Source organism: Mobula hypostoma, chromosome 8 (genome assembly GCF_963921235.1).
Source record: "Mobula hypostoma chromosome 8, sMobHyp1.1, whole genome shotgun sequence".
NCBI classification, from domain to species: Eukaryota; Metazoa; Chordata; class Chondrichthyes; order Myliobatiformes; family Myliobatidae; genus Mobula; species Mobula hypostoma.
In genome coordinates, this window is record NC_086104.1 from 38232674 (window position 1) to 38257493 (window position 24820).

The 24820-nt window shown below is 39.9% G+C and overlaps 1 protein-coding gene across 5 annotated transcripts in view; it reads right to left on the reverse strand.

Annotated features, from left to right (window-relative positions):
* LOC134350477 (metastasis-associated protein MTA3-like) overlaps window positions 1–24820 on the reverse strand; it is a 216570-nt gene that overhangs the window by 71720 nt on the left and 120030 nt on the right. For all 5 annotated transcript variants that reach the window (XM_063055687.1, XM_063055686.1, XM_063055690.1 and 2 more), the window contains exons 8-12: window positions 20199–20298; window positions 7236–7424; window positions 5715–5789; window positions 4444–4502; window positions 2834–2961 (exon numbers count right to left, since the gene is read on the reverse strand). In XM_063055687.1, the coding sequence (XP_062911757.1) occupies window positions 2834–2961; window positions 4444–4502; window positions 5715–5789; window positions 7236–7424; window positions 20199–20298 (551 nt within the window). The remainder of the gene's footprint in view (window positions 1–2833; window positions 2962–4443; window positions 4503–5714; window positions 5790–7235; window positions 7425–20198; window positions 20299–24820) is intronic.

Genomic DNA, 24820 nt, shown 5'->3' on the forward strand with positions numbered 1-24820 from the left:
TATAAATTACCTGGATGAAGAAGTAGAAGGGTGGGTTAGTTAGTTTGCTTATGACACAAAGGTTGGTGGTGTTGTGGATAGTCTGAAGGGGTGTCAGAGGTTACAGCGGGACATCGATAGGATGCAGAACTGCGCTGAGAAGTGGCAGATGGAGTTTAAATGGGAAGTGGTTCATTTTGGAAGGTCAAATTTGAAGGCAGAGTATAATACTAATGGTAAGACTCTTGGTAGTGTGGAGGATCAGAGAGATCTTGGGGTCCATGTCAATAGGACACTCAAAGCTGCTGCGCAGGTTGACGGCGCTGTTCAGAAACTGTATGGTGTGTTGGTATTCATCAACCGTGGGACTGAATTCAAAAGCCGTGAGGTAATGTTACAGTTATATAAGACCTTGGTTAGACCCCACTTGGAGTACTGTGCTCAGTTCTGGTCATCAAATTAGGAAGGATGTGGATAATATAGAGAGAGTGCAGAGGTCTACAAGAATGTTGCCTGGAATGGAGAACGTGCCTTATGTAAAAGGTTGAGTGAACTTGGCCTTTTTTCCTTGGAGCGACGGAGGATGAGAGGTGACTTGATAGAGGTGTGTAAGGTGATGAGAGGCATTGATTGTGTGGATAGCCAGAGGCACTGATCGTGTAGTTAGCTAGAGGCTCTTATCCAGTGCTGAAATGGCTAACATGAGGTGGTATAGTTTTTAGGTGCTTGTAAGTAGGTACAGAGGGGATGTCAGGGGTAAGTTTTTCCACACAGAGTGGTGGGTGCGTGGAATGCACTGCCAACGAAGGTGGTAGAGGCAGATACAATAGGGTCTTTTAAGAGACTCTAAGACAGGTACATGGAACTCAGAAAAATAAGTTTCCTACCGCTATGCGGTAGGGAAATTCTAGGCAGTTTATAGAGTAGGTTACATGGTTGGCACAACATTGTGGGCTGAATGGCCTGTAATGTACTGTAGATTTCTATGTTTCTAATACTTTTAGTCACCTGCCTAAAGTTGTCTGGCAGGATATCAGTTGTAAATTGATAATCCTCCTGTTGTTTTTTGTACTGCTTTCTCTTTTAAATGACCTGCATAAATGAAAGCTGTTACTGCTGATGGACTTTTGGACTACAAAGGAATCCAGGAAAATGATAGCTTGTAAAAAGTGGGACTGAGATTGATTAAATGTGACATAACTGAATGTGTGAGTAGGCACAAATGGCCTGTTTTTCTTCCTATTACTTATGCTCTTGTGGTTCATCTGGCATATTTTTACAGAAAAGACAAATGGGGTACAGATACATTACAACAACAGGCTTCCATCTGCTTGGAGTTATGGATTACATAAATCAGAAACCCCAAGGTAATGCTGAAAATGTCAAACTTACTTTAAAAACCCAACACGCACAAGAGAAATCATCTAAATCGGGAATGCTATTTTATAATCTCGCTTTCACTTAATTAACTGAGCAAAAGTTCACGGCTCCTGAGCACAGGCAGAAGTTCAGCCAGTTAATAATGTCAGAACACCTAGACTGTACTACTGAATGCTTCAAATTATCTAGAAGGAGAATGCCAACTTCTACTGGCCAATCAGGTGGCAGATGACTTCCCCCAGAGGAAGTCTGTGTCCTGGGGGCAAGGCAGCAGCAAGCTAAGGTAGCTTCACTGTTCAAAGGAAGATTTCCCCTTTAACTTCTTGATACTTAGGTGAACTCTTGCATTTCCCTTTTGTATCCATCTCCTGCACCTTCATGTTCCCGTCCAGCCAACTGTTGATATCAGTTGCAAGTTATTAGTATCTTGTACTGCTTCTTTTCCAATACACTGCAGAGGCACACTACTGCAACCTATGTAACCCTGAAAAGTAACTTAACCCTTACATACTGTTCCGGTCAAATTTGACCCGTTTTGACATTTGACAGCAGTAAAAACATGCTAAATGCCATTTTTTAAAGCCGATTTTTCTTCATTTTTGCGCATTTTGGGTCACTTTAGGAAAAGTCATCAAATGTTGGCTTAAAAAATGGCATTTAGGGTGTTTTTACTGCTGTCGAATGTCAAAACGGGTCAAATTTGACCCGAACAGTATGTCAGGGTTAAAATATGAATACTAACTTTTTTTTTAAAACTTATGAAAGCTTGTACCGCTGCCTAATAAAAAAAATGAAACTGAATGAAGATGCTAAAGTAAAATGCAACTGCATTACTAAACTAAAAGTTTCTACAAGGGGTGATTGATAAGTTTGTGGCCTAAGGTACAAGGAGTCCATTTTAGAAAACCTAGCACATTTATTTTTCAACATAGTCCCCTCCTACATTTACACACTTAGTCCAGCAGTCGTGGAGCATACAGATCCCTTCTTTGTAGAAGTCAGCGTCTTGGACCTCCAGAAAATGGTCCACAGCAGGGGTGATTGATAAGTTCGTGGCCTAAGGTAGAAGGAGATGAGTTATTAACTTCAAACTTTCTGTACAATCACTCAAAGCGTAGAACTGCACGTGCAAGTAACTCATCACCTTCTACCTTAGGCCACGAACTTATTAATCACCCCTGCTGTGGCCCACTCTCTGGAGGTCCAAGACGCCGACTTCTACAAAGAAGGGATCCGTATGCTCCACGACCGCTGGACTAAGTGTGTAAATGTAGGAGGGGACTATGTTGAAAAATAAATGTGCTAGGTTTTCTAAGATTGACTCCTTCTATCTTAGGCCACGAACTTATCAATCACCCTTCGTCATTACTCCCAAATATACTTATATGAATTACAAAGTTCATTTCTGTAGAGAATCCTCTTATAGATTATGCTCAGATCTCATGCTAAAATAAATTAGTTGGATGGTACTCACTGTAACAACTCTCACATGGTCGGCCTAAACTTGAGTTTTGGTTTTGATAAACCATCGCTCCAACTGGACCATTCGCCACAGCAGGCTTTCCATTAACATTCAATATCTGATTGGGATTAGGTTTATTGCTTTATAACAGAATAAAAAAAAGAAAACATTTATTTATTAACAAAAAAGATATCAAATATTGCAAAATAAATCACTCACCAGTATATAATTTTCTTGGGTGAACATGCAGCAGTATCTGTTGAACTAATGCCCAGCAATAAAGTTCCTGTTATAAGATTCAGCTCTGTTTTACAATTATGTTATCAGTCCATCGGGCTCTTAAACTGACCTGCAAACCCTAACCCTACCTCAGCAACGGAACACTATGGACCACCTTTCTTTATGCACTAATGTCTAGTTTTGCACACAGTCTTCTATTTCTCTTCACTGATTGTATAATTTATAATTTGTGCATTGTCTGTGATGCTGCTGCAAGGAAATTTTGCATTGTACCTTTATCTTACCATACTTATGCACATGACAATGTACTCGATTTGATTTGAGTTTTAAAATTGGAATTTTAAGGTGCTGAGCTTCACGGCTGCTCTATGCCTGAACAGAGAATGAATAGATGTGGACACGAGGAAATCTGCAGATGCTGGAATTTCAAGCAACACACATAAAAGTTGTTGGTGAACGCAGCAGGCCAGGCAGCATCTCTAGGAAGGGGTACAGTCAACATTTCGGGCCGGGACCCTTCGACGGGACTAACTGAAAGAAGAGATAGTAAGAGATTTGACAGTGGGAGGGGGAGGGGGAGATCCGAAATGATAGGAGACTGGAGGGGGAGGGATGTGGAGATGTCTCCAATCTTTTTACTAAATAATGCACCAGCAATCTGGCAAAGTTAGTATCAATAGTAACAAACACAGCAACTTCCTATTTGCGACTAATTTTTATGTTGCACTCATTTGGAATATAGAAATTAAGACCGGAAAATATTAAGGCAGAGGTTTGCAATAAAATGTTGACAGTTCCTTGTAAATGAACATTTGGGACATCCACATGAAAGCATCAGTCTCAAACCTGCCGGCCAGGCTCCACATACAGTTTCCTGGTTGCACACTCACCCTGGGCTCCAATCCAGTACAACAGCACAGACCTGCTGCATTCCCATTACTTGCCTGTTGAACCTATGCCAGAGAGAGCTCATTCATTTCAATCAACACTGATTGAAATTGTTCAGACTATCCTTCAGTCTGAAACATTAGTTTTCCAGGGTCAAATGACCTTTAAAATAATTTGTCAAAGTAGCAGCCATGGGAAAAGATAGAAATAAATTTAGCTTGTATTTCAAGTAAACCATAAATTTACAATCAACTTAATAATACAGAATTTGTTTGATCAAACAAATCAAGATAATAAAATATTTTAGCTTAATCTCAAATTGCAGCTCTTCTATTCAGCTTTTTGGGATGTTGGCATGGAACCAATTGGGCAGATCGCAGTCAACTACCAGTTTACATCACTGTAAATGTTATAAACAATGTTTAGAAATTAGATCTAAAACTGCACAACATTTCACATTCATTACAAATGTACTCTCGTTTACAAAAACTTACTATGTTGGAATGTACACCTGTTTCAGTTTGCTCTCTGCCTCAGCTGCCTTGAGGCGTTTCTAAAAATTAAAAAAAAATAGAATTATAGAAGTCAATTGAAAACTGTACACAGAATTTCAAGAAAGCAATGTATGTCAAAAACAACAATGGCCCTGTTACTGAGTTCTCAGAAATAGCACTGCATATATGTATTTCTCCATGCCAAACAGAGTTATTTACTGCAGCTCGAAAAGCAATTTTTCATCCGCATTGCTCTTGCCTCACTTAGCTGGGCTTTAATTTTGCCATTATTTTACAATATTCTTTAATTTAATAATACTTCTAGCCTATCATTCACTGATTTTCTGTTCAAAAGCCACATTTGCTACAAAACTTTGTAAGTTATGTTTAATAACCATCAGTTCTAAAAAAGTAAGATATGCTCCTTACTGAAAACTTCATGCCGTGGCATTGAAAAGTTTAAAAAAAAAGTGCAGATGCTGATAATTTGAAGCAAAACAAAACAGATGATGCTGCAAATGCACAGAAAAATTCTCTATCCTCAGATACTGCCTATCCTGCTGAGAGATTCCTTAGAATAATATTTTTGTTATGGCAGTATAGTTCACTGCAGTAAATGGTAAAATCAAATTCATCCAATATCAACATTCTCAATGAAGTCTTCTGAAAAATGAATGCTTAATTTCAAACACAACATCACTGGAATACCACCGATATAGATACACATAATGTTGTAAGGGTTCGTAAAGACCAATTTCACCAGAGCTGGCAGTTTTAATATCAGCAAATTGTGAGCATTATCCCAGTGATGTTTTGTCCATTAAAATAGATGGAACCATAAAACTTGGCCCTAAAGTGATTTCCTGCATGAATGAGACCTTAAATAAATCAACACAGAACCGCCATAACATATATAGCAGTGTATATAGCGATAAATCATAAAGATTTATTTAGATTGAACTGTCTGAAGAAAATAAACAATGCTTTTATTATCAGAATATATCATAAAAAGAACATGTATTAACTTTGCACAGAAGATGTTGTTAAAGTTCTAAAGTTCACAAAGCTCGTAGAATAATGGGAAGCTATTAACGCTATTTGTAAATAGAAAATAACTTTAGAATGAGTCTAATTGCTGCTTCTGAAGATTTCAATCTGTATGAAGCAATTTTGTTTAGCCCAAAAACAATGAGTTTAATGTGCATTAGTCTGTAAACTAATTACCAATTCAATAACAAATTGTCAATAAGATAAGCACTGTTTTAGCTTACCTGTTGGACATATCTGTCTGTTGTTTTCCACATATAATAGTATTCTATGATACTGGTCAGTGATTTCCATGGCAGCTATTAAAAAGATAGTGATAATTGCACTCAGTTACAGGTCAACGCACAATTTATTTTAATTAAATGTTTTTGAAGATTAATTAAGCTTTCAAAGTTGAGAATATACATATTTATAAAAATAAAGTGTGTGTGTTAGGAACTATTGATAACTGCAATGGAGAAAAAGGTGGTTTATGGTGAACAAGAATGAATTAAAATTAGACACAGATAATCTAAGTTTTCTGCATGCTGGCAGCATTAGAGACAACATGTAGTGCAAAAAAAAACAAAAAATCAGTAAATTGAAGTTCAATAGGCAGTGTTGTTTGCGGAACAAATGCTTTGAATATACTCATGAAGGTGGACCATTGAGGAATAATATTACAGAGACACAAAAAGGTCAAAGGTAATTAAATGAAGTCACTAAACAGTAGTGATGGTCATGAATACTTTCACAAGAAGCAATATTGCAGTTTGTACGGTATAAGTGAAATTGTAAGGCCTCAGGAGGCAGACATTTTATTGCAAATGATAATGTCTTTAAGAACTTTCAAAAGCAAGAAAAAAGAGTGGACAATAATTGGAGAGGGTGGCTTTAGGGTTGTGGTTGATGACAACAGGCTTATTGCAGTTGGGAAAAACTTAATCCCTAGAGTGCCCAATAACAGCTGACCCCAGGATAATGTGGCCTATGATCTTGTCCAAAATCAACACAGCATGAGGAATTACATCATTTTTGTGCATCTTTGAAGCAAAAATTTTATCACAAAGCATCCACTTAAATTTTCACAGCGATATAAACCATATACAATTCGTGCTGAACTGGAAGACGGGGAATAAATCACTCCATAATGCTGAAAAACAGTTTATGGAGTCAAATTTCACAGCAACTATCTATTCACCTGAATCCTCAAAGCGAATGCTGGTACTTGGAGTGAGGGCACACAATGAGAAGGGAAATGAAAGAATGATCCAAAAATTAGTGGCAAAAATCTGAAAGCACTTTCTGGAAAGTCACACTGGTGAACATGTACATGACTGGGCTGCAGGAAAGGACGGTGAATTAAAAATTATACAAAGCGTTATCAGAAAAGAAATCAGCAGTAGTAGAATGTTGCAAGTTCAGAAGGTGTGGCAAATCCAAGGGAAGGAATCCACAGATTCTTATATTTCTGATCCTGATCTATTCTCCTCCTCCTTCAAAAGAATCTTTCTTTCCCAAAATAATCCAGATTATTTCACTTTTTCTATTTTCCTTTACATCTCATTTTCTTTCAGAGGTATGCAATGACCTCTAAAGAACACATCAGTGTTATCATGTTAATTCCTTACAGCTCACAGAATGAAATATTATTGCATCAGATCAAATGGATCATAAGTTGTCCTTTTAATAAATTAACTTTATTCCCGCAGTTTTATCTAATCAATGGATTAATGAGATCAGAATAAATGTTCTGCTGTTCTTACAAAGTCTTGCCGGATGTCATTGAAATCCTTGCCATACTTTTCCAATGCCTCTTCAAACAGGCTAGCTTCAGACGCTGACCACTCTTCCATTTCATCTCTGCACAGAACCGGACCACCCTGTGGTACTAAGATGCTGATTGCATTTGTCAAGTCATAGTTGTGCTTGTGTAAAGTGTCCATTGCGTGAAACTAATTGAAGAAAATAAAATCAGTAGATACCGTAAGTGATGCAAAAAAGGAAACAAGAAATATCTGTAATGATGAAACTTGAAAAATAAAACAAAATTATGCAATTATCCTGTCTGACATCTCATGGCATTGTTTACAAATAGATACTATAAATTAGAAAGATCATATCCTAAACCAGGGAGAGTACACCTCAAGGGATAAAGCATGGAATTGAGGATAAATGAAGTGCAAAGCATAGAGGTAAACGCATCCACAGCTAACAATGGCAAACGATGGGGTAACACTGGGCTCCAATGCCACCTTCAAATTCTCTGAATTCTCTGATGATACTACACCCTGGTGGAGAGAGTCAATAGCTTTAAACTCCTGGGCATTAATATATCGGATGACCTGTCCATAAGGAAAGTGCGCCAGCGTCTTTACTTTCTTAGGAAGTTAAGGAAGTTCAGCTTGTCATTGAAAACTTCAACATAAAATGAGTCTTACTTCAGTGGTTGGTAAATTAATGGAAAATATCCTGAGAGGCAGGATTTATGAACATTTGGAGAGGCATAACATGTTTAGGAATAGACAGCATGGCTTTGTCAAAGGCAGGTTATGCCTTACGAGCCTGATTAAATTTTTTGAGGATGTGACTAAACACATTGATGAAGGTAGAGCAATAGATGTAGTGTATATGGATTTCAGCAAGGCATTTGATAAGGTACCCCATGCAAGGCCTATTGAGAAAGTAAGGAGTCATGGGATCCAAGGGGACATTGCTTTGTGAATCCAGTATCGGCTTGCTTACAAAAGGCAAAGAGTGGTTGTAGACGGGTCATATTCTGCATGGAGGTCGGTCACCAGTGGTGTGCCTCAGGGATCTGTTCTTGGACCCCCTTCTCTTCGTGATTTTTATAAATGACCTGGATGAGGAAGTGGAGGGGTGGGTTAGTAAATCTGCTGATGACACAAAGGTTGGGAGTGTTATGGATAGTGTGGAGGGCTGTCAGAGGACATTGATAGGTTGCAAAACTGGGCTGAGAAGTGGCAGATGGAGTTCAACCCAGGTAAGTGGAGGTGGTTCAGTTTGTAGGCCAAATATGATGGCAGAATATAGTATCAATGGTAAGACTCTGGCAGAGCAGAGGATCAGAGGGATCTTGGAGTCCGATCCCTCTACGCAGATTGACTGTGGTTAAGAAGGCATACAGTGCATTGGCCTTCATCAACCATGGGATTGAGAGCCGAGAGGTAATGTTACAGCTATATAAGACACTGGTCAGGCCCCACTTGGAGTACTGTGCTCAGTTCTGGTCACCTCACTACAGGAAGGATGTGGAAACTATAGAAAGGGTGCAGAGGAGATTTACAAGGATGTTGCCTGGATTGGGGAGCATGCCTTATAAGAATAGGTTGAGTGAACTCGGCCTTTTCTCCTTGGAGCGACGGAGGATGAGAGGTGACCTGATAGAGGTGTATAAGACGATGAGAGGCATTGATCGTGTGGATAGTCAGAGGCTTTTTCCCAGGGCTGAAGTGGCTAATACGAGAGGACACAGTTTTAAGGTGCTTGGAAGTAGGTACAGAGGAAATGTCAGAGGTAAGGTGGTTTTTTTTTCTTACGCAGAGAGGGGTGAGTGCGTGGAATGGGCAGCTGGCGATGGTGGTGGAGGCTGGTACGACAGGGACTTGTAAGAGACTCCTGGATAGGGACATGGAGTTTAGAAAAATAAAGGGCTATGGGTAACGTTAGGTAATTTCTAAGTAAATACATGTTCCACACAGCATTGTGGGCCGAAGGGCCTGTATTGTGGTGTAGGTTTTCTATGTTTCTATAAACTTCTATATATGTACTGCTGCAATATCCTGACTGGTTGCATTATGGTTTCAGACAGCAATTCAAATACGCAGGAACATAAGCAGGATCAGAAAGAGAATCTGATTTAATATGACTGGCGTATGTTGTGAAATATGTTAACTTTATGGCAGCAATACAATGAAATACATGATAAATAAATATAGACATAAAAATCTGAGTTACATTAAGTATATATGTCCATTAAAGTTAATTAAAATAAGTAGTGCAATAAAACACTGGTGTTCATGGGTTAAATGAACATTTAGAAACTGGATGGCAAAAGGGAGGAAGTTATTCCTGTATCGCTGAGTGTGTCCCTTCAGGCTTCTGTACCTCATTCCTGTGGTAACATTGTGAAGAGGGCGTGTCCTGGGTGTTGCGGATCCTTAACGAAGGATGCTGCCTTCCTAAGTCAACTCTCCTTGAAGATGTCTTGGATACTACGGAGGCTGGTACCCTAATAGAGCTGATTAATTTTACAAGTTTTGGATCTTATTTCGATCTTGTACAGAAGCCCCACCATACCAGATAGTATTGCGGCCAGTCAGAATGCTCTCCATGGTACACTTGTCGAAGTTTATGAATGTTTTAGTCGACAAGTAAAATCTCCTCAAACTCCAAATGAAATACAGCTGCTGTCTTGTCTTCTTTATAGCTGCATCAATATGTTGCATTCAGGCTAGGTCCTCAGAGATATTGGCAAGCAGGAACTGAAATTGCTCACTCCCTCCACTTCTGATCCCCCTATGAGGATTAGTTTGTGTTCCCTAGTCTTACCCTTCCTGAAGTCCACAATCAGCCCTTTGGTCTTGCTGACGTTGAGCGCAAGGTTGTTGCTGTGATGCCATTCAAATAACTGGTATATCTCACTCCTGTATGCCCTTTCGTCACCAGCTACTGTCGGGTAGGAGGTACAGAACCCGTAAGTCCCACACCTCCAGGTTCAAGAACAACTACTGTCCTTTAACCATTCTTCTTTTGAACAGACGGGCAAAATCCTAATCACTAAAGTTTAGCAATACTAGGGCCACTTTGACAGCTTTGCACTAAAATGAACTTTGGTTTTAATTATGTTTTCTTGTAAAAATTAGTGTAAAATTATGTAAAATTTATATTTTTCAAGTGAATGCTGTTTATATGATGCTATGTGCCCATGATGCTGCTACAAGTAAAATTTTCATTGTACCTGTGGAAACGTACTTCTGCACATGAGAAACTTGACTTTGACTTTGATGGGACATTGAAGTATTGGAAAGCTTTGCAGAGGAGAAAGCAGGAAAGGGCTGTTGGATACACTAGTGTCTTCACACTACTAGAATTAAGCTCAAAGAAAATCGTAAACAATTCAATGTTTTCTTGTATATGAAAACTTAGTTGCGTAACCAAATAAAAAGGTATTTATGTCAATTTTATTTCTAAGCCAGCAGCAAGGCTGGGCATTTAGAGTGAACAGGATCTCTTGTTTGAAGGCCAACTACAGTATTTTGTTAAATCAAACTGAAAAGGTGCTATTAACACTGAATTTGAGGAAAACTTTCTACCAGATTGCCCTGCACAATGTGTGTACTTTGTACTGCATCTACCAATACACATTTGTTGAAACTTTGCTCAGTGTTCAGGAAACTGAAAAGGATTCAAACTTCAGACTTCTAAAACTTTCTAACAGAAAGTGTCAGAGAAAGCTCAAATACACAAAAATAACTATATAGGATGGCCTAATTATATAACTTATGCTCTCCCTGGCCTTGATGTGGCTCCAAAGAATCTCAATGTAAGTACAAAGTAACTTCTACCCTTTGCATTTAATTTTAAGAACAAAACCAATTGATATTGACATTGAAACATATTGATATATGAGACAGGACCCTACTGTCAGAATCCTATCAACAATATCTTCTATACCAATGCTTTATTTCTCCTAACATATCCATTGGTCTTTTCCACCTTCCCATCATTTGTATCTCTCTATCCAGCTTGTACAAATCTAAAGCAACACAAACAAAATGCTAGAACTCAGCAGTTTTATATACAAATCTATTCTTAGACTATTCAGAGACTACATGTTTGATTCTTGCACTCTTGCTTATTTCAGTAACATTTCTTATCAATATCTCTTTTTGTCTTTAGTGAACCTTTTAACCACTTTGATAACCCACAGAAGAAATTCATGCCATTCGATTTCTTTTTCTGCAGGGTATTAAAATTGTTTTTATCCCTTCTCATTTTGATGCTTTTTGATAAGATCCAATCCTGAAGAAGTATTTTTGACTTGCAATACAATTGACCAATTTCTGTTTCTCTATAGATGAAGCTGGAGGTAGAGAGGATTTTTGGCTCTTTCTTTTTTTATTTACTGAAAGCAAGACTAACACATCAGAGCATGAAGAAAGAAAGCTTTCTTCAGTTTAAATCAACAACACCTTTTAGAAATTCATTTGGCTTGTAAAATAAAATGTACAAACAGGCTAAGTGCAATATATTCTGCAGAAACTGAGAATGTAAAATAGTTGTACACTGAAGGACTCACGTAATTAAATTTAAATACCTAAGAAGCTCTTCAAAAATAATACAATTTCTTCCCTATAACAATTTTTTGAAGTGATAGCTATTTTGAACAAATGTTAAGTCTTTCTCTTCCAGTTATTGAAGACAGCACAAGCACTTAACAAAGGGTGAGAATAGTGGATTCAACTAATAGGATTCTATTTGCAAAAATAAATTTGCTCCTTTTCTCTTCTCTGAATTAATCTTTCTAAATGGTTAACCCTTATTTATTCATGCTGATGTGTGCTGATCAACTTTCAATCTTAATACCTGTGCAAACATCAAGACGTGTCTGGAATATCCAATGGTGTACTAAGAGGCAGATCCCAATTATTACCACCAAAATCAAGCATCCCAGTCAGCACATTTCTGCACCGAATGATGTCAGGACTTTGAACTTCACTTGGCATTCTCGAGGAAGTCACTGAAAAGCAAGTTTACTAGTCTCTGCGATATGGAATTCCTTTGTACTCTAATATTGTATTCAATAGCTAGTTAAACAGCATTGCTCTACAGCTGTACAATCGGCAGTGACCATGAAGTCAGCCAAAGATTTCAAAGCTTCGAAACTACACGAGAAGTGAGAATAGATGTTGTAAAGATATGCTTTTCTTCTGAAATATACGAATTTCAATCACAGCACTTCTCAATTAATATCCTCAAGATATCTACCTCAGAAGATGATGATTCTTCTGTGCATGTTGTAGATGCACATTACCTCTTTCCCACATTGGTCTCTTTCTCAGTGTGTTAAAATCAGATCTTGTTCATCAATTTATTTTGCTTACTTTTAAAGCAACAACTATTAAGGATACTGCCATATTCCAGCACAGAGTGGTACAGTATTGAATTGGGCCTTTTGGCTTAAATTGGAAACAGCTATTCTCAGGGAAAAGTACGGAAGAAATGGGGCAAATGTTCAATATTTGATATTTGTGTGGAGTTCTGCATAGGTACGTTCCAATGAGACAGGGAAGTTATGGTAGGGTACAAGCACCGTGGTGTACAAAGGCTGTAATAAATCTAGTCGAGAAGAAAAGAAAAGCTTACAAAAGGTTCAGAGTTAGGTAATGTTAGAGATGTATAAGATTATAAGGCTAATAGGAAGGAGCTTAAGAAAGAAATTAGGAGAGCTAGAAGGGGCCATGAGAAGGCCTTGGCGGGCAGGATTAAGAAAAACCCCAAGGCACTCTACAAGTATGTGAAGAGCAAGGGGATAAGACATGAAAGAATAGGACCTATCAAGTGTGACAGTGGGAAAGTATGTATGGAACCGGAGGAAATAGCGGAGGTACTTAGTAAATACAGTCAGCCCTCCGCATCCGTGGATTCAACTGCAGATCAGAAAAACCCAGAAGTTCTCTCTCCAGCACTCATTGTTTGAGCATCGTTTGCATCGCGTCTCGTTCGGTTGTGAAGAAGCCATTACCATTAATTTATATGGGAAAAATTTTTCAGCATTCCCAGACCCAAAAAATAAACTACCAAATCATACCAAATAACACATAAAACCTAAAATAACACTAACATACAATAAAAGCAGGAATGATATGCTACTAGCAGAACCAGTAGTAACATCGGCAGCTTTCAAGATTCTTTCTGTCTGCGAATAAATACAGTAGTACGAATGGTGGACACAGGCAAGTTCAACGCACGCACTACGTCTTTATTTCGTTCACCACGATCAAACCACTTAATTATGTCCAGTTTTACGCTAAGCGTTATGCCCCTACAAGCTCTCTTGGGCTTTTCTGATACCTTAGGACACTTCTTGCAAAAGGATGCACAAACTAAATCGAGATAAAGCACTCTCACTGCTCGGGGTGCGTGCTGCCTTTATAATGGCTCACTGCAAAACAAATGCTGAACGCTATTTTCACTTTTCGTAACACCATTACGAGCTCTCTTAGGTTTTTATATAAGGGACTTGAGCATCTGCGAATTTTGGTATCTGCGGGGGGTCCTGGAACCAATCCCCCACGGATACAGAGGGCTGACTGTACTTTACTTCAGTATTCACTATGGAAAAGGATCTTGGTGATTGTAGTGATGACTTGCAGCAGACTGAAAAGCTTGAGCATGTAGATATTAAGAAAGAGGATGTGCTGGAGCTTTTGGAAAGCATCAAGTTGGATAAGTCACTGGGACCGGATCAGATGTACCCCAGGCTACTGTGGGAGGTGAGGGAGGAGATTGCGAGCCTCTGGCAATGAACTTTGCATCATCAATGGGAACAGTAAAGGTTCGAGAGAATTGGAGGGTTGCAGATGTTGCTCCCTTTCCAGGTAAGGGAGCAGAGATAGCCCAGGAAATTACAGACGAGTGAGTACTACTTCAGTGGTTGGTAAGTTAACGGAGAAGATCCTGAGAGGCAGGATTTATGAACATTTGGAGAGGTATAATATGATTAGGAATAGTCAGCATATATTTGTCAAGGGCAGGTTGTGCCTTACGAGCCTGATTGAATTTTTTGAGGATGTGACTAAACACATTGATGAAGGACCAGCAGTAGATGTAGAGTATATGGATTTCAGCAAGACATTTGATAAGGTACCCCCATGCAAGGCTTATTGAGAAAGTAAGGAGGCATGGGATCCAAGGGGACATTGCTTTGTGGATCCAGAACTGGCTTGCCCACAGAAGGCAAAGAGTGGTTGTAGATGGGTCATATTCTGTATGGAGGTCGGTCACCAGTGGAGTACCTCAGGGATCTGCTTTAGATTAGATTAGATTAGATTCAACTTTATTGTCATTGTGCCGAGTACAGATACAAAGCCAATGAAATGCATTTAGCATCTGACCAGAAATGCAAAGAAGTGATAATTACAAAATAACTGCGAATAAAAAAAAGTGCTACAGCACACAAATATACAAGTACTGAGACAGTACAATATGGGTGCAATACTGCTTAGCGCTGCGACAAGAGGTTTAGTAGTGTCACAGCCTCAGGGAAGAAGCTCTTCCTGTGCCTGCTGGTGCGGGAACGGAGGCTCCTGTAGCGCCTACCGGATGAGAGGAGAGTAAAAAGTCCATGGTTAGGGTGAGATGCATCCCTGTTCTGGGACCCTTACTCTTTGTGAATTTTATTAATGACCTGGATAAGGAAGTGGAGGGATCGGTTAGTAAGTTTGCTGATGACTTGAAGGTTGGAGGTGTTGTGGATAGTGTGGAGGGCTGTCAGAGGTTACAGCTGGACATTGATAGGATGCAAACCTGGGCTCAGAAGTGGCAGATGGAGTTCAACCCAGATAAGTGTGAAGCGGTTCATTTTGGTAGGTCAAATATGATGGCAGAATATAGTATTAATGGTAAGACTCTTGGCAGTGTGGAGGATCAGAGGGATCTTGGGGTCCGAGCGCATAGGACGCTCAAAGCAGCTGCGCAGGTTGACTCTGTGTATGGTGCACTGGCCTTCATCAATTGTGGAATTGAATTTAGGAGCCGAGAAGTAATGTTGCAGCTATATAGGACGCTCTATCAGATCCCACTTGGAGTACTGTGCTCAGTTCTGGTCGCCTCACTACAGGAAGGATGTGGAAGCCATAGAAAGGGTGCAGAGGAGATTTACAAGGATGTTGCCTGGATTGGGGAGCATGCCTTACGAGAATAGGTTGAGTGAACTCAGCCTTTTCTCCTTGGAGTGACGAAGGATAAGAGGGGACATGACAGAGGTGTATAAGATGGTGAGGGGCACTAATTGTGTGGATAGTCAGAGGCTTTTTCCCAGGGCTGAAATGATTGCCGTAAGAGGACACAGGTTGAAGGTGCTGGGGAGTAGGTACAGAGGAGATGTCAGGGGTAAGTTTTTTTTTACTCAGAGTGTGGTGAGTGCGTGGAATGGGCAACGGCGGTGGAGGCGGATAGGATAGGGTCTTTTAAGAGACTTTTGGATAGGTACATGGAGCTTAGAAAAATAGAGGGCTATAGGTAAGACTAGTAATTTCTAAGGTAAGGACACATTTGGCACAACTTTGAGGGCCGAAGGGCCTGTATTGTGCTGTAGGTTTTCTATGTTTCTATATACATGCTGTCCTAATCCTATTGGCTCACTTTAAGTTTGTACTCTCTTGTTTCTCTACCATGGGAAAAATATTCTGTCTATCCTATATCAGTCTTTTATAATTTTATATACCAATATTAAATCTCTTTAACCTCCATCTCTCCCCCTTAATTTACATCTAAATAACATCCCGGTGATCCTCCTCTGCACTCTCTCCAGCACAATCACATCCTTCCTACCATGGCAACAAGAACTTTACAACGTATTCCAAATGCGATCTGACCAAGTATTTTTTAAAAATATAAAATAATATAACAGCGCAACAATAGTTTATGTCGTGGCCTATGAAGGCAAGTATAGGGCTAAGTAAAAAGGGCTAATTACTAAATACTCCAGTTTAAACATCTGCAATATCATGACATTCTAAGATTAGAGAATTATGCTCAGCACACCTCTCATTTACTTTTTAAATTTTTGCAGCCCTCCTGTTCGGACTTCACTTTAAAATACCATTTAACGAGCATATGAACACTCAGCAGAGGAACAAAAAGTGTTTCAGATTTGTACATCGAAGTTAAATAGCTTCCTTTTAAGCATGCAAACCAAAGATCTCACAAACAACACACAAATGATATCATAATCACTCCAGAAAATATTAAAAAAACAAATCTACGAAGAAATATATTTTATCTTGAGCAACACTGGTTGTTTTACTTATTGTTCAGTAGTTACTGCACCATCAGAATTTGTTATTGAATCTGAAGTCCCATCTGGGGAAATGTTATAGTCAAATTGATCATATTTCTGAGAGGCCAAATGAACAAAAGGTATTTGGAACTTGTGTAAGGGCCAGCTAGGTCTACCATTAACTGTACATTTATAGACATACACTTGAGAAATGCTCTGCTTCGTGGTTTGTGTGATGAATTCAAATAGGACTGGCTCCAAAGAAATGCTTGTCACCAAACAGCAAACCCACAACCACCATTCTACTTATCGCCTAAAAACTTGTTTACATGCATAGTCTATACACAAGTCAAGTTCTTGTTAGCTGGGGAGGATCTGTACTGTTATTCTAATCTGAATGAAAGCTACTTGCTATTGATCTGAAAAACTAAGAGGTACATCTCTTGATTTTTTTTCTCTACACCAGCATTTGAATGTCCCCACTCACCTATGTTTTAGCAACTAGAAACAAACATTCAGATTGGCACAAGTTTCTCCATAGCAGTCTATCATTCTGACTCAATAATTTTTGATATTCTGATCTGCATGTTCAGCAACGAACTCACTAAGATTTCTTCAGGGAGGCCCTAAATTGGACAGCTATATGGACAGGAAAGGAATGGAGGGTTATGGGCTGAGTGCAGGTCGGTGGGACTAGATGAGACTAAGAGTTTGGCATGGACTAGAAGGGCCGAGATGGCCTGTTTCCGTGCTGTACTTGTTATATGGTTATAAAGTCTTTTCATTTGCTCTAATCTTTTGGTTTTTGCACAGCTTCTCCCAGGTTATGAGTTATTTGATCCTGAGAAATGCTCAAAACAATCTACAGAGCATTAAAGGTTTTTAAAACAAAACTTTAAATTTTCCCAATATTTCCAAATTCAATTCAGTCATAAAAACATAGAAAACCTACAGCACAATACAGGCCCTTCAGCCCACAAAGCTGTGCCGAACATATCCTTACCTTAGAACTACCTAGAGTTACCCATGGCGCTCTATTTTTCTGAGCTCCATGTACTTATCCAGAAGTCTCTTAAAAGACCCTATCGTTTCCGCCTCCACCACTGTCGCTGAAAGCCCATTCTACGCACTCACCACTCTCTGCGTAAAAATCTTACCCCTGACATCTCCTCTGTACCTACTTCCAAGCACCTTAAAACTGTGCCCTCTCGTGCTAGCCATTTCAGCCTTAGGAAAAAGCCTCTGACTATCCACACGATCAATGCCTCTCATCATCTTCAAGCAAGATTTCACTCACAATTTTTTTAAAATCCAAAGATGCTGAACATCTGAAAACAGAACAGAAATGCTGAAAATACTCACATCAGATAACATGTAAAATCAGAGAAAATAAGCTAATGCTTCCAGTCAATGGCTTTTCATCAAAATTCTGATAATACGTTCTGTGACCTGAGCAGATCCAGAAAATTGAAAAGTATTTCCAGCATTTTCTGTTTTAATTTTGCTCGTTCAACTCATTTGAAAATGTAAGATTTATATTTCTGGTTTCTCAATACTTTTCAATTTCTCCATCAGCAAATATTCAGTGATACGTTTTCTAATATCCATTTTAACCAACTGATCTGTAATTCCTAGGCATGATTTATCTTACTTTTGAGTCACATGAACTAACTGCCATTCCTTTAGCCCTTCACCTCTTCACCTTCTGTCTAATTAATCTTCTCCATTTAATCTTTTTACAGACAGGCTCGGCATTTGCTGTGCTTATGACATCCGAATCACATTTCATCTTGCACTTTGGACCTGTCTCTGTCAAGTCACATTAGGCTCAACCCCCTCTCTCTTACCTCTTTGTTCTGCCACCTAGCCCTGCCACATAAATGTTTCATTATGCAAGCACCTTCCTGACACCATCTTGACATGATTCCATCCAGAAAAAGTCTACAACTTCTTGCAATGCTTCACACCATGTCCTTTTTCACATTTAAACATTGTCAGTGACCCAAACTTTCTCTAAAGCCGCTTCCACTGGGACTGCCCTTGTTTGGTTCTAAACTTAATTACATTTTAGGAGCTGAAAGTGACAAAGTTTGAGATTTCTGAGAATTCCTCAAGGATCAAAACTTAGCTCTCTATTCATCATTAAATATTGAAACCTTGACTGCTTCATCAACGGCTCCCAACTTGGGGTCCACAGAACCCGCGGTTAATGGTTGGGGTCCATGGATTTAAAAAGGCTGGGAACTCCTGCTCTATTTATTACATTATGCTTTCTACAGAGCTCAACCCACAGGATTATAAACCCTGGGGTCTCCAGCAAATCCCAGCCTCTTGAATGCTAGGTTATAATTGATCTGACATCACTGCTTTCAATGTCCACCTCACTTCTTCTACTTACCTCTGTAGCACAAGAGTAATCCTCAACTTCACATTCCTCCAACGGTAGTTTCTAGTGTATACTCAGTCTTTTTATTCCTTACATAAATATATTCATCTCCTTCTCCTCCTTTACCCTTTGGATTCTGTTAAATTCAGTTTTTAATTCACTAATCCTACTATATTGATGCTCGGTTTGCTGCCAGTGTTTGCCTAATTGCACGTTGATGGTTAAATGTAATTGCATCTGCTGTGATTGCACTGTGTGCACAGTAGAACTACTGCTGAGAAGAACAACATGATGATTACACATGCTATTTACATGGTAGTAGTTGAATTAATTATGTGATTATACTCTATGGCTGACCGATAGTTCAACATGTTTAGAGTCAGGATCTAGACAGATCATAATAAACTAAAGGCAGACCACATACCTATGAGTCCTAAACATCCACACAACACATTGATGCAATCATGAAGACACACCAGAGGCCCTACTTCATTAGGAGTTTAAGGAGATTTAGTCTGTCACCACTTCTATAGGTGTGTGGTGGAGAGCACTCTGACCGGTTGCATCACAGCCTGTTGTGGGCATTACAATACATAAAAATGCAAGACCCTGCAGAGAGTTGTAGATTCAGCCAACTCCATTGCAGGAGCATCAAACACAACTTCAAGAGGTGCTGCCTCAAGAAGGCGGCATCCACCCTCAAGGACCCACATCAACCAGGACATGCCCTCTTCTTGTTGCTACCACCGGGGAGGGGTACAGGAGCCTGAAGACCCACACTCAATGTATCAGGAACAGTTTTTAACCCTCCGTCATCAGATTTCTGAACAGTCCATGAACATCACATCATTCCATATTTTTACCCATTTATTGATTTTGTATTTTATAGTAATATTATGCTTGTGCACTGTACTGCTGCTGCAAAACAACAAAGGTCACGTTATATGAGTGATAATAAAAGTGCTTCTGATACCAGGCAATTTATTCCCAATGTGTATCTGCAATAACATAATGAAAAACAAAATGCCACTATTCCAGAAGGAGTTCAACCAACATAAAGGGATTTTAAAAGCGTTCATCAATTGGCAGGAGACATTTGTCAATCATTAGTATCTAGATATCTTACTTTTGCCATCTGCTCTGACAACTGCAAACTCATTTTGACATTAAAATACTTGATTTCTCATGGCAACATGTAATACCAAAGGTCAGGTATGTAGGCACACATGCATGCAGAATGACAGCATCAGGGCCAAGCTAATTTTCCTGTTGTCTATAAAACTCTGGCTAGCAAAGGAAAAACAAAGTTGAACTTACCAGAGTAATGTCCCTTGAAGCAGCTGCTGCACTCATATGTAAACTTGGCTGTCTGACAGAACTGCTACAATCCAGAGCTCTAGCAAATGTACCCACAGCACTGTCGTGGGAAAGAGACAAGGGAAATAGTCAAAGAGCTTCATTATTCATATGCCACATAAGTACTAAAATTTAATAATAGGTACATTGGAAAGAGATTTCATTTTGTATCTGAGGCGTGGCACTTAAAAGCATTCAGTTTACGCATAGAAAACATGCCATTCAGCCCAACCAATCTGAGTCTCTTCCTGTCTTTCCTTATTTAAAACCTGTCAGCCTAAACACCTATTCCCTTCTCTCTCATGAATTTGGTCACCTTCCCCTTAAATGTCTCCATATTATTTAATCATTCTTGCCGATATTATCAGGGCAGCATAATGAATATTTTTCAGGCCTCCTTTGTACAGTTCTCATGTTCCAGGTTCTCTGCAGCTCAGTGGTGACAGACTAAAATCATTTTTGAAGGTGCAGGAATTTATGCACTCCAGTTCCATGGTCCATTATGACGACAGACTAAATTTACTTCTATCTGAAAATACAGAAAAAGTTCTATATTCTTACTCTTCTAGCTAAATGTCTTACAAATTGCAGCTGTAAACTGAACACAAAAACAATAATGTCCACTACCAATGTTTATGGTGCTGAATTGAAAAATAAGATGGGTCAATCGATTGATATTTAAGATTTAAATCTTCTCAAACATAGAAATGCCTTCACAAAAAGATTTTTTTTTGCTTGGATGGCTCCTTGTGCAATAGGATCCTCCATTTCTGCACTTGCAGACCCCAGCCAGTTTGAATTGGCAACAAGATTTCCAGAATCTCCACCAGCATAGCCGCACCACAAGGCTGCGTGCTTAAACCCCTGTTCTAGTTGCTTTATACTCATGACTGTGAGGCTAAGCATTGCTCCAACGCCATGTCCAAGTCTGCTGATTACACCACTGCCATTGGCCAAATCAAAGGTGGTGACAAACCAGCATAACGGAGGGAGATTGAAAATTTGGCTGAGTGGTGCCACAATAACAACCTCTCACTCAATGTCAGCAAGACCAAAAAGCTGATTATTGACTTCAGGAGGAGGAAATCGGAGGTCCACTGGGGGATCAGAGGTGGAGAAGGTCAGCAACTTTAAATTCCTCTGTTATCATTTCAGAGGGCCTAACTGGGCCCAGAACACAAGTGCGATAATGAGGAAAGCATGGTAGTGCCTCTACTACCTGAGAAGTTTGTGAAGATTCAGCATGACATTCTAATCTTTGACAAACTTCTATCAAAGTGTAGTGGAGAGTATTATGACTGGTTGCATCACGGCCTGGTATGGAAACAGCAAGGCTTTTGAATAGAATATGCTACAAAACGTAGTGAATATAGCCCAGTAAATCACTGGGCACTTCTAGATGGAGTGCTGTCGCAGCAAAGCAGCATCTATCATCAAGGATCCCCACCACCCAGGCCATGCTCTCCTCTCGTTGTGCCATCAAGAAGAAAGTACAGCAGCCTCAAGACCCACACCATCAGGTTCAGGAACAGTTATTACTCTTCAAGCATCAGGCTCTTGAACCAGTGGGGATAATTTTATTCAACTTCATTCACCCCATCATTGAACTGTTCCCACAAGCTATGGACTTACTTTCAAGGACCCTTCATCTCATGTTCTTGATATTTATTGCTTATTTATTTATTAGTATTACAGGTCCACAATCCCTTATTGAACTTCTTAAGCCAGTTGCATTTCAGCAGTCAGAATTTTTCGGATTTCAGACCCCCTCCTACCCCACCAATACCAAAAAACACTTATGCCCAAGTCCCTTATTTAACCTGTTTCACTGTGGTGGACTTTAGGACCCAGCAGCGCACCAAACCTATGCACATCCTCCCGTATACTTTAAATCATCTCTAGATTACTTATAATACCTAATACAATGTAAATGCTATGTAAATAATTGTTATACTGTATTGTTTAGGGAATAATGACAAGAAGAAATTTTATTTCCAACAAAAACATTCAATAAAACATAAAAATATACAACATCAAACGAACCCAATCAAACACATGGTAAATGACTTACTGGAATAAATGTAGAACGTCACTGTCACTATAAAACTTCAGTAACTTGTCTTTCTGTTTATTTAAATCATATACAGTGGTAGTTCCGACACTATTTTCTTCAGTAAGATGCCGCACAGACACACCATGATCAAGCTTCTGCAATAACTCCACTTTCTGCATTATTGATAGAGAAGATTCCTTCTCTTTTTCTCATTGTTACCCATAGGGGTATCTACAGCTTTTTTTGACATTTTCACAGTGAAATTAAACACGAAGTCAACAGTGAACACAAAATATCAGCGAACAGCAAATGCACGTGTAACCAGTACGAGCGCCAAGCCACAACTGACGTCTGGCAGCCTCTGCTAGTGCTGCCACGTCACACCTGAGTGGCGTCAGCTGTTGGTGAAATAAACTTCGGTTTTCGGAATTTTTGGATTTCAGATAAAGGAATGTGCACTTGTATTATTACTTTTCTCCTTTGTATTTGCCCAGCTTGTTGTTTTTTGCACATTGGTTGTTTGTCCATTGTGTTGGGGGCGGCCTTCATTGATTCTATTATATTTCTTGGATTACTGAGTTTGCCTGCAAGAAAATGAATCTCAGGATTGTATATGGCAACATATGGTATATGTACTTTGAGCTATAATGTGGAGAGGTAAACAACACACACAGTATTGAGGAGCAGTTCAGGGGGCAGATTTGGACAAGTTCGAAGTTCATAGTCACTAATTTAAGATTCTTTTTCTTGCAGTCATTCACAGTAAATACAAAGAGACACAACAGGATCAATGAAAAACCACAGACAAGATGGAAAAAACAACCAATGTGCGAAAGCCAAAGAGCATATACAAAAAGAAAAAATAAAATAAATAAGCAATAAATATTAAGAACATGAGATAAAGAGTCCTTGAAAATGAGTCCACAGATTGTGGGAAGTCCATAGGCATTGGGGCGAGTGAAGTTATCCTCTGTGGTTCGAGAGTCTGATGGATGAGGGGTTTTAACAGTTCCTGAATCTGGTGGTGTGAGTCTCAAATCTCTTGTACCTCCTTCCTGATGGCAGCAGCGAGAAGAGTGCATGGCCTTGATGGTGGGGGTCCTTGATGATGGATGCTGCTTTCCTACTCCTGTGGATGTGCTCAAAGGTGGGGAGGGATTTACCCATGATGGACTGGCTATATCCTCTAGTTTTTAATCAGACAGGTTAAAAAAAAACTAAAAGGGCAGATGTCTTGGGTGATTTCAACTTCCCCAATATTGATCGGCACTTACTTAGTGTAAAAGGTGAAGATGGAGTGAAATTTGTTAGGCGTGCCCAGGAAAGACTCCTGGCAAAATATATAGACAAGTGACGAGGAAAGGTCGTACTGGATCTGTTGCTAGGCAACAAACCCGGTCAGGTGACAGATCTCTCAGAGAATAAGCATCTTGGAGACAGTGACCACAACATCCTGATGTTTACTATAGCCTTTGACAGGAATAGGAGCAGATTGTATGAAAAAGTATATAATTGGGGGAGGGTGAAATTTGACCCTATGCGGTAGCAACGTGGGAGCATAAATTGATAACATAAATTGGGAAGCCCACTGACTCTCACAGCTATCTGGACTATTCCTCTTCTCACCCTGTCTCTTGCAAAAACGCCATCCCCTTCTCGCAATTCCTCCGTCTCCGCCGCATCTGCTCTCAGGATGAGGCTTTTCATTCTAGGACAAGGGAGATGTCTTCATTTTTTAAAGAAAGGGGCTTCCCTTCCTCCACTATCAACTCTGCTCTTAAACGCATCTCCCCCATTTCACGTACATCTGCTTCACTCCATCCTCCCACCACCCCACTAGGAATAGGGTTCCCCTGGTCCTCACCTACCACCCCACCAGCCTCCGGGTCCAACATATTATTCTCCGTAACTTCCGCCACCTCCAACGGGATCCCACCACTAAGCACATCTTTCCCTCCCCCCCCCCGCATTCCGCAGGGATCGCTCCCTACACAACTCCCTTGTCCATTCGTCCCCCCCATCCCTCCCCACTGATCTCCCTCCTGGCACTTATCCGTGTAAGCGGAACAAGTGCTACACATGCCCTTACACTTTCTCCCTTACCACCATTCAGGGCCCCAAACAGTCCTTCCAGGTGAGGCATCACTTCACCTGTGAGTCGACTGGGGTGATATACTGCGTCCGGTGCTCCCGATGTGGCCTTTTATATATTGGTGAGACCCGACGCAGACTGGGAGACCGCTTTGCTGAACATCTACGCTCTGTCCGCCAGAGAAAGCAGGATCTCCCAGTGGCCACACATTTTAATTCCACATCCCATTCCCATTCTGACATGTCTATCCATGGCCTCCTCTACTGTAAAGATGAAGCCACACTCAGGTTAGAGGAACAACACCTTATATTCCGTCTGGGTAGCCTCCAACCTGATGGCATGAACATCGACTTCTCTAACTTCCGCTAAGGCCCCACCTCCCCCTCGTACCCCACCTGTTACTCATTTTTATGCACACATTCTTTCTCTCACTCTCCT